The following is a 15,370-nucleotide window of genomic DNA, read 5'->3' on the forward strand; positions in this document are numbered from 1 at the left end:
TCCCCTACTATTGCTCCTGACACCTTAGGACTGAAGACCCTTCTTTGGGCTGACTTAAGCCATTCTCTTGAAAACTAATGATTGATCAACAAATCTGTTTCCTGGAAGAAGAACAGGGAGAATGTTTTAAGATACTAAGTATTTCTACTGTTTCTTCAAAACAAATGCAATTTTAAGAGAAACATAACTATAAAAGCTTTTCAACACCACTTAAATTTAATTTCTTACAAAATAGCAAGTAAAAACACCTCCAGGTAGAGTTTGTTTGTTTTGCTGGGTGTGGTTTTTTTGTTTGTTTGTTTGTGTTTTTTTTTTTTTAAAACAGACATCTAGGTTTTCAAGAGGGCATCAAATCTTGAGTGGATTACATCACCAGGAGTTCAACCAAGCCTGTCTGAAGGTTATACGTAAAGTCTACAGCCATGCCCCTCAAAATATGCCAGACAGAGAAATAAGAAATTGCTTACTGAAGTAATCCATCTGCTGGACCACCTGGGAGAACATCTGAAATGACTATCGATGTTTCACCATTTTCAAAATGAGGGTTATCTCTGCCGCCAGAAACTGCAATCCCAAATCCTCGTTTTGAATCCTTCACAACAAAAACAAATACAATAAAACTCAATTCCATCCATAGGAATTCTGATAGGGAGAAAGAAGAGTAACATGAATGTTTCTGTGATTGCACCCTGCCTAGATATTACCTGAAATATGACAGTTGCATGCAGAGAGTTGCAGAAATACACAGTACCTCTAGATTTAAAAAGAAATGGGTTTACAAATCCATGTAACAAGACAATATGTTCCCATGTTCCAAAACCTCAGTTTACAGCCTTGTGATGGTTAGTAATTAATCATAGAATCGTTAAGGTTGGAAAAGACCCTTAAGATCATTGAGTCCAACCGTTAACCTAGCACTGCCAAGTCCACCACTAAACCATGTCCTCAGGCACCATGTCTACCCGTCTTTTAAATACCTCCAAGGATGGAGACTCAACCACTTCCCTGGGCAGCCTGTTCCAGTGCCTGACTGCCCTTTCAGTGAAGAAATTTTTCCTAATACCCAATCTAAACCTCCCCTGGCACAGCTTGAGGCCATTTCCTCTCATCCTATTGCTTGTTACTTGCGAGAAGACACCGTCCCCCACCTCGCTACAACCTCCTTTCAGGTAGTTGTAGAGAGCGATAAGATCTGCCTTCAGCCTCCTCTTCTCCAAACTAAATAGCCCCAGTTCCCTCAGCTGCTCCTTGTAAGACTTGTTCTCTAGACGCCTCACCCTTCGTTGCCCTTCTTTGGACACACTCCAGCACCTCAATGTCCTTCTTGTAGTGAGGGGCCCAAAACTGAACCCAGTACTGAAGGTGCGGCCTCACCAGTGCCAAGTACCGGGGCACTATCACCTCCATGGTCCTGCTGGCCACACTATTCCTGATACAAGCCAGGATGCCATTGGGCCTCTTGGCCACCTGAGCACACTGCTGGCTCATGTTCAGGTGGCTGTCAACCAACACCCCAAGGTCCTTTTCTGCCAGGCAGCTCTCCAGCCACTCCTACCCAATTAAGCAAAGGACTCACTAACTTAGCCTGCATTTTGCTTCACCATCCCACTGGGTATTCATACCAAATCTATTGTTAGACAAATCTGTTTTGTTAGTGATGCTTGGGAAACTGGAATAGCTTTTCCAGGATCTCGACTTCATTATGATTGCTATCTAGTTTGTAATAACTACTTATTCCTCAATCAAACTGAACAAGATCATGGCTGATTATAAAAAGTAAGCAATGAACTTGTGAATTCACTTTAACTATCCTCTCTCACAATCAATTTTTTTAAATATGTAATTTGTGTCAAACCTGTTGTCATAGAAATATCAGATCCATAAGCCCTAATATGGCATTCATAAAATCAGGGAACTACTTAATAGGGTGTGAAGGAAGCATGTCTCTAACACTAGACATGAGAACTTTTATCCTAACTGAACTGTAGACAAGAAGGTGTGCACAAACCCATACATTTTGTTAAACACATAGGTTTAATTTTATCAGCTATTTAACATACACCTCCTATCACTATAAAATACAAATTATGCTACATTTAAACAAAATGTTTTAACGTAGTGGCAAAGTAACACACCAAATTAAAGTGGGGCTTTTCCCCCAGCTCACACTCAGAGTGTGTAGTTCATTCACATGCCAGCTTGTGTTCCACTAATGTCAATATTAAGTGGTTATTTCTTTGAGGGGGGGGAAAAAAAGCAATTTTTTTTTCTTTTTTAAACAGCACTTCACTTGATGCACCTTAATTTTACAGGAAGCAGTTTGATGCTCCAAGCCAAAGTAACACACAATTGAAAATAATGGTAAAATTCATTGGTAGTGGCTGATGCAGCAAGTCCAATAGCCCTTTGCCACTTCAGCAGTACAAACCTGTCTCTGAGGCAAAGAAGTAATGATCATTTATAGGATATTCAAGATCTGAAAAGTTGGAAATTACAGGAACTAAGATCTGCTTCTGCAACGTTTCTCCTGCCTACTTCTGTAACCTGAAAAACAATCCTTTCTCAACAATTCAGCACATAAACAGGCTGTGTAGGAAAGATCGCTATTTACCTTGGGTCATCAAGTTGAGTTCATCGCAGAACATGTTAAAAAAAAAAAAAAAAAAAAGAAAAAACGTAAGCAGCGCAGCACAGGCTCCTCACTGAACCCAGGTCATCAGAACGGCTGGGAAGACCACCACCACCACTGCCAAAGTGCACATCCTGTACTACAGTGTGGCAGCCTAGCCACTAGAGAACTCAGAAACAAGGGGTCTACTTTCTTTAACTCAAAAGGACTCCACACAATGAGATACTTCCTCTTTTCTTAGAAGAATTGTTAGAAGTGACATCTGTAGTCCATGTATTTTAGAAATTTTGATGACAATAGTTTTCCACTAGATTCTACACTGTTAAAGTATTAAAAAAACCAAACCAAAACAAAAAAATCCCAACAAAACAAAACAAAAAAACCAAAACAAAACAACAAAACAAAACAAACAACAAAACCCAACAGTGGAATCATGTTCAGTGATTACTATAAGCTTGGACATTAACCACAACTGCTTGATAGAACCATCTGCTTTGTTTTTAAGGTTATTCAATGACGAATTTAGCTATGTGGCTGGCATGTGGTATATTATACTGTCATTACAAAGACCAAACAGTAGCAAATATAGCAGTTAAATTGTTAATTTAATTTACTCTTAACATTAAAGAGTCACGCTATTGTATGAGTAACTAGCAATTAAGCTTTAAAATGAAAAACATATCTGATTTGGACAATGAATTAATCCTATTCTACACTCAGATATGCTAATAACATCTATTGTAAAACATATTTAGACTAAACCAGTGCTTGAATATTTGAAAACTAAAAATATAACAGGCACTCACTCACCTTATGTAAGGTCACAGTGTACTGTTCCCATATCAGCTCTTCCATGCCTGAGGCCTGTTGCACACAGAAACCAATTAGTAAAACACAAAGCATACAACTATCTAAATTAAAATGTGAAATAACCCATTAAAACACAGGTATAAAAATAATATGCGTATTCTAATAATTTGGTAGAATTAGCATGAAATGTATGTATTTTAATTAATTTTGATTTTTTTCTTTAAAAAGGCAAAAAATATTAATAGGGGTGGTAGAATCCCTTCACATTTCACCAATTTAACAGCTCATTCTGATTTTCTGGAAAAGTCTCATTCAGCAAAAGCATTTAATTCAGATCACACTCGCATTATATAGCCCCGATTCAAGTAAAACACAAAATACTTAAGGAAGACCTGTCCATTCTGGTATGCAATAAGATTAGCAGTTGAAACCGAGGTTTTCAAAATGAACTAGCCTTCAGACCTTTTGCTTCTTGTTCATGTGGATTTAACAAAATGTTTTGTCCACTATGAATTACATAACTGAGTACTTAGGTTCCTCTCAAAAAATTAAATTTTACAGGAAAACACAGTGTATCATTACATAGCACTGGCATATCCATTTCTGACACTTCTCAGAAACATTTTTTTCCACATTTCCAGTTAAAACTGATCCTGAACTGATCAGTTTATCTTACATGATATAACCTGAAATCTTTCCAACATCACAGCTTAAAATATAATACAGAATAATCATCCAGCTGTGATGCATCATATAGTACACAGCCAGCCCCTTCAGTGCCTGCCCTGTAAAACAAGGAGAAAAATAAGAAGGGCATGCCTGTACTTTAAAGCATTCCCTGTATTTCCAGAGTAAAAGTCTTCAGGCAGTACACAACTGTTTAGCAAGCTATGGATGCTGTTTCTCGAATACAAAGAACCCCATGGGGTATTCTTCCAGTCGGTTCTGAGCACCCCAAAGAGGAACTAGGTTTACATTTTCCATTGCACATTCACTGTACTGAAAAACAAACTTAAAACCTAAGTCCTGCTCAGAGTTCCTGAGGGAATACGCAAAACATTCAGCATTCTTACCAGGAATTTTACAACACTGAACACTTAAATTTCCACTGTTCTGCCAGAAAATGTACAATGCTCTCCAGTTTCCAGAACCTTTTGGGTCTAATTAAAGAATTCATTTAAAATAGCTGGAGGAGAGGATGGCTTCTATTAAAAATAATACAAATAAGTATTTCTGAATTTCTACTTGTTTAGATTAGGCAAGAATGAGTGGCATTTATAACTGTTAGTATTAAAACATCTATGTCTTGGGTCAGTGAATTACTCTGACGAAGCACGTGGTAAAATTATTTTATCTGATATTACCATTTAACCAGCTGACATGTCTAACCCTTCAACTAGCTAACACTGAACTGTCTCACTACATATATTCTCTTACACAGAGAACCGTCCATAAGTAGAAGAGTTCTCCTTAACTAAGTGCTTTTTCTGAGCTGCTGTGATGCTGCCGTAAATAGAAGTGACTAGGCTTGCTTGTCTGGCATGCATGAAAATGCGTAAACAGTTTACCTTGGCTACACCATCAGTACCCTGCTTTTCTAGATGATATTTTTAAGCTCTGCAGAAAATCAGTCTGTGCTAAAGAAGAGCCTCAGTGTCATCTAAATTCCAGTTGACTTCACTGAAGAAACTTTTAGAAATGAAAGACAGTATCAAATGATGGGTAAAATTTGAAGGATAAGCAGGTGGGTTCAAATTTAGTAGAAGCAGGGGAGATGGAAAATCTTTTCCATCCTTCTCACCCTATAAAAGCCTCAACAACTCACACGTGTAACAAGAACATCACTTAAATTCAGTTTGCACTGTATGCAGTTCTTACCAATGCTACCTCCCAGCCCAGAATACTGAGTTCAGCTCTGCACAGGCAAAATAGCAAGGCAGGCAGGATACAATTGACAAGAGCTTACTACCCATGGGGACAAAGAGCAGCATAGCTGCCTTACTCTTCCAGAAACTCTAACACCACTTTCACTACACTATCTACTAAAGGAAGGCCTGAGAAATGACTGCTTATTCAGTATTACACTGCAAAAAAAGGACTGAGGAAAACACAGAAAAGATATTGGGGATGGATTCATGGGTATGAAATGGGCAAGCTTATAGGAATTTCATTCCAGAAAACTAGGCCTCCCGTGAGCAGTGGCAGAAGTAAAACCTTGTGCACAACTGGAGAGACACATCGTGTCGCAAATCAAAGCATCGTAAACTAACAGAGTTCAGTTTATTTTGCTCTGACAAGTAAGTCTCATGGTATCTGGTAATGAAAATAAGTAATAAGAATGGAAGAGAAACTACTGGCTACAGACACTACAATTAAGGTCTTGCAAGATGTTGAGCCTATAGTATCATCTCATCTGTTCCTAGAAGTTCCTCATAGTATCAGTAACTGCCTCAGGTACCTTCTGTGTAGATCTTGGGGGTTTATTTTTAGCTTGAAACTGTTACTGAACATTAAACAAAAGCTAATTAAATAATTCACTTTTAGATTCAGAAGTATTTGTTAAAGTAATAAATTTTTAAAAACTGCTCCTTGGGAAACTGTCTCCCGTTCGCTGTTTGCTATATTAGTGAAGGAAAGTACACTATGTACTTGCAAAGCTGATTTTGTGCAACATGATTACCAAGACAACCAGACTAGTTCTGCCATACTGATAAAGCTATGCAGGCTCTGTAACACAGTTCAGAGAACTGAATGGTCACCTTGGAAGCCCATAAGGCACAAAACACATCTGTACTCCCTCAAATCTCTAAGCAATAATCTCTTCAACATCATAAAACATACTGCTGCTTGCCATTGCCACGATGCTAACCCATACTGACAGATTAATGGAGAAGAGAAGATTGAGAGGGAGGGAGAGACTACAAATGTTACAAATCATCAGCTGAGGACTTGATCAACACTAAGATTGCAGTCTCTGCCACAATCGCAAAATTCCTATATTCCACGTGTAATAACATGACTCTCCTCTGAACGCATGCGTTACAAAAGCCTCCATCACCTTGCCAATTTCTTCCTATTTCGTCTGTAAGGAAACACAAAGGGATCCTGAGCAGCCTATGCATCCCTTATAGGATCGCCATTTCACTGCAAGATTGCACACCAGGACACTGAAGAGAGAAAGGCAGGCAAAATGGTTAAGAACCCCACCTCCAGTCACTAACAGTAACTGTTTTGCAAGTCTATCCAGGTTTCACACAGATAGCAGGCTACCTGCAGTAAATACAAATTACTGTAATTAGCTAGTCTAAATTTATTAGTGACTAAAGTCAGTCCATTTCCAATTAGAACACTGTAGTCAGGATTTGCTTAAATCTGCCTAATGCTCATATACCAAAATGACAGGTGCTTTCTACATACCCAAAATAGACCGCTTAACAGAATCTTTGGCAGGAAACTAGTCAAAGTGCTAAAATCGTCTGCGCGCCGTGAACAGGCAGCTGTTGCAGCTCTCAATGACACTCATCAGAGATTTATGCAATTACTTGCTAGGGAGAGATCACCAAAGACAACTTCATTCACACTGAAAGAAGAACAAAACCAGAAGACCTGCCACAACAGTTATCTGGCTATAAAAGTGAGTTGGAGAGGGGAAGGATACACAAGGGGGGGGGGGGGGGGGGGGGGGGGAGACTAGGAGCAAGACGCAACAAAAAGCAACTCACGTGCCCTTTCAAAATCCCCAACTTTTTGACTGCATGTGACCACATTCTCTGCAGAACTTGGGCTGTCTTCATTGTTGCAGGATATAATCTGCGAGAGGACGCCGTACATCCCCGTCTTTTCATCTGTTTCCACCACTCAACACGGTTATGTAATTCTAATACAATAGTGGCCTACATACTCGAACAAATCCTGCCATCAGTTTCACACAGAAACACATGAAAACCACAGTAGGGAAATCTAGCAGGAGTTTAACTAACTCCCACTTTAAAAGATCCCAGGAAAAAGCAATACTGTAATCTTATGTTTTTTTTAAAAAAATGAAGCGACAGGGACAGATCAACATGTAGCAAGTTATTCTTCTTCCAAGCACATATGGGTTTACCGCACCAGGAAGCTACTTGAAACTTTGAAGAAAAAAGGCTTAAGAAGCACAGTGCAGAGTATTCAAAAATTCCTATTCTGACTATAATATTTTACAGTAAAAATTACCCCTTGACTCCATTATTTTAAGTATCACTGTGGTTTAGCAGCCTCTATCAAGTCTTAACAATTTAACTGCTGAATCCAGAAAGTCCTTATGCAGAAATAACTGTATGCATGTAAGTAATCCCTTCAACTGCACGTGTAAAATTACATATAAACACTTGCAGAACTGTGGACTTGGCTCCAGCAAGCAAAAAGGGAAAGTGAAACAAGATTCTAATAGCCGCAAAGAACACACTCCCTCTGCCCTCAAAGATTTAGTAAGTTATTTGTAAGAATAATAAGCTAATCATACAGCCAAACAGATGACTTCATTGCAAAATAGGTCAAGCTATCAGTTCCATCCATGCCACCTGAATGCTGTGAAATTTAAGCCTTAAGCGAACTTTTCCCTTAGACTTCATGTCAGTTAGTTTCACAGGCAGTGAACAGATAGGAACATATGCCAAGTTCAGTACACAATGCTAACCAAAACCTAGATTGTATTTTTTATTAGTGAACAATTTTAACTGCTGAAGAGTAAGAATTCAGACAGCAGTGTAAAATGTAGAGGTTGTTCCCCCCCCCCCCATTTAAAATCAAGACTGAATTCAACGTCCTGTGTTTTGACTGTGACCCCATCTCTGCACTTGCCAGCAGAAGTAGGATGAACACAGGCTTGCACCTTCAGCGCTGAGCTGCCGAGAGTAAACACTGTTCAGACTGCACTGAGGGGGTCGAGGAGAAACACACTGACACCAGCCTCTGACTGGGGCTTCCCACTTCCAGAGCACGAGTGGATGTATGTAGTTTAAGACCTTCATTAGAGTTTGGTCAAAATAGTTTAGAATTTCCATCAACAATTTCTAAAGAAAAAACTCATTCCTCTGAACAGATTCATATTCACAGCTTCCAAAACTGTGTTTTAAATTTACTTATTTATTTTTACAAAAACAGCAGGAAGCAGAAACAAATGTAAGGATGTATTTGAGACCTCTCTAGCCCCGTCTTAGCTCTCCTGCTCTCGTCCCCCTTGCCCTGACAAAGCTTCAACAGCACTGCAAATAGAGAAATATCACCAAAAAAAGACTGTGAGGACATGGAGAACAAAAATAGTGAAATATTGTCTATGAGCTGTAGTGGTTGTAACAGCAAGGACTCTTCTCCCTTGGCTTTGGACTGTCTTTTCCCTAAAGGAAAATGAGAAAGATGGATTGACTCCACCAAAATTTAAAAGGAACCTGAAAAGAAATTTAAAAGAGAGAGAAAGTCTAGGAATGTTACTGCAAATTTTCTTGCATAGTCTGAACAGGAGCTGTGAAGAGACTGATGAGTTAATGGCAAGACAAAGGCTTTTGTGTTGGATATTTCATTTTGGAGGAAAACAATTTCTCCAGTATAGGAATTCCTCTATTCAATTTTCTGAAGTGAGATGGAAAGAATTTTTTTTTTTTTAAAACTAACAAACGAGCACTGTCCCAAACACCGTCTTATGACCTTATCTGCATGCCTCTCTACAAAGGGTAAAGGAAACTAAAGCCCAACTTCACCCCCAGCACAAAATTACAGACGCAATTACAAGCCTTTCACATTTCACACCTATTTTACATCTATTATGCACAGACATTTAGAATGGAAACTCTTTTTGAAAGCAAGTTCAACTCCAATGAGAGACACACACCTTGGTTCTTTGTGGAAGTCTATCCAGACAATGAAATGTTTGTGAATCATGTAGGGAAAAATAAATTGAAAACTAAGCAAGATGATCTATTCTATAAACTGGGACTATGAGAAGAAAAGCACAGCTCCCAGAAAACTCAACAGAGCAACCTCAGAATGTCACAACAAAGCCTTACAGCAGAAGGCAGCATCTCTCCACTCACCCAGGTGAAGAAAGAACTTCCTTACCTTGGCACTGTCTCCCCAGCAGAAAAGCTAACTAGAAGTCTTACACCTAGCACTGTCTGTTTTGATCTCTTCCTCTCTAGCTGGAGAAGAAAAAGGGTGTTTCCTCACACATAATCTAGGCAAGGCTGTATAAGTAAACAGAAGGGAAACCTGAAATGGTCTTGTTGGCTCCACTATGGAAGTGACACAAAAAATAGGTTCTTCCCTGCCCCACCCCCTTCATCTGCTACCATGGACTTAAGCATAAAAACCTTGAAAGCTGAGTCCATGTTTTCCCTAAAGACAGACTCCTATACTGAAGATAATGAAGAACTTCAAGTTTAACTGCTGGTCACCCACCTGTAAAGGATGGGGACAGAGGCTCTTCTAGCCACTGATATGAGCAGCCAAGCGGAGGGACTCCGGAGCTGCACCAAGATGTCAGCAGCATACCTGGTCTCAAAGACCAGATACATCCTTAGAGAATTCAGAAACTGCTCTCACATGTCACCTGCCTGCATAAAGGCAATTATGACAGATGAAACTGGATGGCTCTTGATTTATAGGCATTCAAAGATGCTGATCCACTTCAATTTCTGGATGATCCCCAAGAGATCATCCCCTCAATAGACAGTGGAGGCTGAGTGAAATGAGAAGCAATCTGTACATCACTGTGTGGTGTGAAGGTCAACACCTCTTTTTCAGCTGCAGGCCATAGCCTACTATGCTATTAAAGATGACTGTGAAAAGATGATCATGTAACACAGGCTGCATATCCAGAGCCTGCCAAGTATTCTTAATTAACATAGTGAAAAATGACTCAAGAGGAACAGGACCTTCATCTGGCCTTTCCCCTACAGCAAGGAAGGATGCTCAACCCACTTTGAAGTAAGAAGGCTCTGACTGAAGCGTTTTCATGAAGTATCTGCATATGGTACGGCAGATCTTTGGTTAGGATCTAGGAGGATGCGAAAAACTATTTACCCATGGATCTTTTACAATACAGCCAACATCTCACAAAAAAAGGAGGTACCTTGTTTTCTACCAATAAATGTTCTAGTTCAGAGAAGCATTCCCTACTTTTTGTGTAGGCTCCTGCACCAATACAGCAACCCCCCGAAGAGCAACAGATTGCCCTGAAGAAACAGGTTCCCAGAATGATGAATGGCTCAGATTAAGGGAAGAGAAGTGATAAAAAATGGTTTTCAACAGATACTCACTAGGAGTAGCATGAAATTGCTCTTCAACAAGGCAGAAACACCTTTTTTTTTTTTTTCGCTCCTAGGGTCATGAAGGAGAAATATGCATAAGGGACAACTCCATGTAAAGAGATCATCAGTTCTACTTTCACATTCGAGTAAAATCAAGATAGTTGTTAACATCAAGATAGTTATATTATCAGGATGCAGTAAGTTTAAAAAAAAAAAATCAGATACTGTACAAGTAAGTATACCTCTGCACTGGAATGACAACTTTTGAAGGAGAACAAAAATTTCATGTCTAAGTGAGCTGTGCAGACAATCCTTTCTTCCCCTTCCCTCCAATGGAGAATTATCAGTTAGATATAGCCTTTGCTTTCTCCCAAATTACTTGACAAGAACAAATACCTTGCTATCAGAGAAAAGGTATTTTGCTGCTAACGAGTACATTCATCATATATTATCAGACTCTGTGCGAGAAACATTTTTTTCCAAAATGCATTTAGAAGCAGTAATCTCAAGATAAGGGTTGTCTAAAAAGACCTATTTAAAGAAAATATAAACTGAGCATAACAATTCTAATCATTTGTTTTTCCTATATTTGATAAGTTGAATGTTGTTACACAGAAACACAAACAGAACTGATTTTAATGCAAAAGAAGTGATAATGTAAAAAATTTTTCTTACTCATTTCACTTAAAAGTTACACTATTCACTTGCTATAATTTGTAAACTCTATCTACAACAGCACTGGCAAATGCTACCTAAGTACAATATGCCTATTCCAGCCATTCAAAGACCAATATTTACTTCTTAAGTTGCATGAAAACTTTTAAAACCATCAAATGAGAACTGTTTACTAGACAATAATTAAGGCGTTTTTGTTTTACTCCTTTCAGGAACAGTCTGAATCCAGCATGACGACAACACCCACAGTCGTTACTTGACACTGTGCTCAGCATTATTTCATTACACATTTTGCTTCCAGTTAGCAAAACCACTCCTTCTTACAAAATACCCAGTACCAGAGCCATTGGCTACAGACCCAAGAGTATAATTCAGGCTTCTTGATTTCAAATCAAGTAGCCTATCCACTGAAATGTGTTGTGCACAGAAGCAAACACACAGATTTCCTCCATTTCTGTCAAATAGAAGTCTCACAACAAAACAGACCCTGTAATAGGAAAACAGGGGTCAACCTTCTCCCATTGTGGGAGTTTTAGCCAGCAAACAGATGGGGAAAAATTCCAGGGTGGCAGAACTTGCATTCATTTCTACCTCGCGTTGCACTATGACACTCCAAATGCCTTTCAGACTGCAAACTGAACTACAATCCAGTCCCATGCAGAACTGAGGAGATGAAGGGCAACAGCACTGTTCACCAGACTACTGAGAATATTAATTGACAACCACATCTAGGTCTCACTTGCATTGTAGTCCTGTTACTAACATTCACGGCATAACGCCCCAGATTTGGTAGTGCACAAAAATTATTTAAAAAATAAGCCAAAGGAGACGGAAAAAAAGAAGATCTCCGCTGATCTGGAGCTTTGACAAGTTGTGGGTTTTTAATTCAAAATTTATCACTTAATCCAGCTCACAGCATGTCAATGACAAACGCTTAAATGTTATGAAGGGCATCACACAATCTGCCCATAATAGCAGTCCCTGCACTAGCATTCTTCGAATGGTTCACAGTGTGAAATACCATCCCCAGTTGAAAGAATTTTTGCAGAAATTTGCCCAAGCACAGGAAAGAACACATCAAAATAGAGGCATAGGATTTGAATTTTGCAAATATTTAATTATTCTGCAATTCCAAAAAATAAAAGGAGTAACAAGTCACCCTGACACTGAAAAGAAGCTGGTAAAGAATGTGGCATGAGGCATCCTGTTGCGGGATTACTGAGTAAAGCTCTGTAATCTTTGAATAGCTATATATCTGAATAGCTTTATTTGTTTCAACTCTGTATTAAAGAAACACCTAAATAAAACTCAGGAGGCTGTATGTATAAGATATTTAAGTAATGCATACACTAGTCTCTTGGGGGGGTGAATAAACTGTTTTTCAGGGAAATTTTTAACTGTCCATGCCAGTAAGACACTACCTAAGAAGACTGAGAAAACTGTGTTTCCTATATATTTAAAGCCAAACATTTACCTATTATATTGAAGACTTTCAGAAAGCAGGACAAGCACTTTGAAAGGAAGAAATTGGAGCATCACGGTTTTCTTAAAACATTTTGAGTTCAAGTCACAACTCACCTTAGAAATAGCGAATAAAAATCCAAGGTGGTTTTTTGTTTGTTTGTTTGTTTGTTTGCTTGCTTGCTTTCTAGATGCTTTCTTCTTCTCAGGCTCATTAAAGTTTCCTTGCCTCTAGAAATGAGTACCTTTGGAAGGTTCACAGAAGACCAACACCCCTTTTCATCTTTGGCAATGCAGGTTTCTCTTCCCAAACACACATCTACCTCATAAGCAGGGTACAATTTCACAAGATACGAACTAAACAACAACTTCCTTTTGACCATAAGAATTTCCAGACTCCTCCTGCTCATTTACATGCAGCCCCTTGACTCACTCCATGAATTCTGCTGTTTGGCTCTTCAAAGTAAGGCAAAACAGCATCCCAAAGCATCAAAAAAACTGCTCATCTTTTCCCACCGGACTACTCTATTGCCATGTCTGAGCTGAACTGGCTTGCCAAGGAACAGCTGAATACCAGGAGATGAAGCAGATGGAATGCTGGAACTCTGCACCTAAGATCAACTCAGCCATCAGATGAAGCTTCACCTTCAAGGATACACCAGGGTAGGAAAGCTAGATTCGATTAAAGGAACAGATTAAATATATAATCATAGAATCATTAAGGTTGGAAAAGACCCTTAAGATCATCGAGTCCAACTGTTAACCTAGCACTGCCAAGTCCACCACTAAACCATGTCCTCAAGCACCACGTCTACCCGTCTTTTAAATACCTCCAGGGATGGAGACTCAACCACTTCCCTGGGCAGCCTGTTCCAGTGCTTGACAACCCCTTCAGTGAAGAAAATTTTCCTAATATCCAACCTAAACCTCCCCTGGCGCAGCTTGAGGCTGTTCACTCTCGTCCTATCGCTTGTTGCTAGAGAGAAGAGACCAACATCCACCTTGCTACAACCTCCTTTCAGGTAGTTGTAGAGAGCAATAAAATCTCCCCGAGACTCCTTTTCTCCAGGCTAAACCACCCCAGTTCCCTCACCTGCTCCTCACGGGACTTGTGCTCTAGATCCTTCACCAGCTTCACTGCCCTTCTCTGGACATGCTCCAGCACCTCCATGTCCTTCTTGTAGTGAGGGGCCCAAAACTGAACCCAGTACTGAAGGTGCGGCCTCACCAGTGCCGAGTACAGGGGCACTATCACCTCCATGGTCCTGCTGGCCACACTATTCCTGATACAAACCAGGATGCCATTGGCCTTCTTGGCCACCTGGGCACACTGTCCACTCATATTCAGCCAACTGTCAACCAACACCCCCAAGTCCTTTTCCACCAGGCAGCTCTCCAGCCACTCCTCCCCAAGCCTGTAGCGTTGCATGGGGTTGTTGAGACCTAAGTGCAGGACACAGTACTTAGCCTTGTTGAACCTCATACAATTGACCTCGGCCCATCGATCCAGCCTGTCCAGATGCCTCTGTAGAGCTTTCCTACCCCCCAGCAGACCAACACACCCGCCCAACTTGGTGTCGTCTGCAAACTTACTGAGGGTGCACTCAATCCCCTCATCCAGATCACCGATAAAGATACCAAACAGAACTGGCCCCAACGCTGAGCCCTAGGGAACACCACTTGTGACCGGTGGCCAACTGGATTTAACTCCATTCAGAACTCTGTGGGCCTGGCCTGCCAGCCAGCAGCAGGAAAATCAATGCAACACAGAAAAAACTTTTAATGGAAAAGACAGGAAAATAAAAGTTCCTGAGTGGCTTTAAGGGTACCTAAGACTATGAGAAAATATATTCTGTCCTGCTTTTTAATCCATCTTTGATAAAACAGATTACTACCCTCATGAATATACTTTACCCTAGTATATCCTGATAGCCGTGAACAGGTCATTTATCTTGTCTGTTTGCCCATATTCTAGAAGGAACATTTATGAAGGCTTTTCAGGTATTAATGTAATACTAGGATATAATCTGATATATAAATATATTAAGATATATTAATAAAAATATATTTTACATACATATATACACACACTAAATATATCTGCCCCCGTAGCACAGACGAACAGAAAGAAAGCCTGTTTCTTTTTCCCCCTCACACTGCATATTAAAAAGGCATGCAAGCACCAGGTGCTGCACTTCCATCTCCTGCTAAATTCACAGGGCGCTTAGATGTATAGAGCAGACCAGCAAAACAAGTAGGAAACCTTATATTCCAGAAGAAACCCAACAAGTTGTTGACATATTATTTTTGCACAATGAAGACAATCCATGCAAGCCAGCAAAACTGAGAGCCAAGACTCAAGCTGTACAACTCGCAACTAACCCAGAGAGACACTAGGTGGTGTAGTGATGCTGCAACTGAGGCACACATTGCTCCCCTGCCCCAGAAAAAGATGTTAAATACAGCATTTCTTTTACAACTTCAGGCTATTGCTTTGGCACACAAAATGGTA

The 15,370-nt window shown here is 39.9% G+C and overlaps 1 protein-coding gene across 2 annotated transcripts in view; it reads right to left on the minus strand.

Annotated features, from left to right (window-relative positions):
- The window catches only part of TJP2 (tight junction protein 2), a 68,875-nt gene that overhangs the window by 21,213 nt on the left and 32,292 nt on the right, over positions 1 to 15,370 (minus strand). For both annotated transcript variants that reach the window (XM_082336166.1, XM_082336167.1), the window contains exons 3-4: positions 3,440 to 3,493; positions 468 to 592 (exon numbers count right to left, since the gene is read on the minus strand). In XM_082336166.1, coding sequence (XP_082192292.1) covers positions 468 to 592; positions 3,440 to 3,484 — 170 coding nt within the window. In that variant the 5' untranslated portion in view covers positions 3,485 to 3,493. The remainder of the gene's footprint in view (positions 1 to 467; positions 593 to 3,439; positions 3,494 to 15,370) is intronic.

This window comes from Platalea leucorodia (assembly GCF_965183815.1).
Source record: "Platalea leucorodia genome assembly, chromosome: Z".
NCBI lineage: Eukaryota > Metazoa > Chordata > Aves > Pelecaniformes > Threskiornithidae > Platalea > Platalea leucorodia.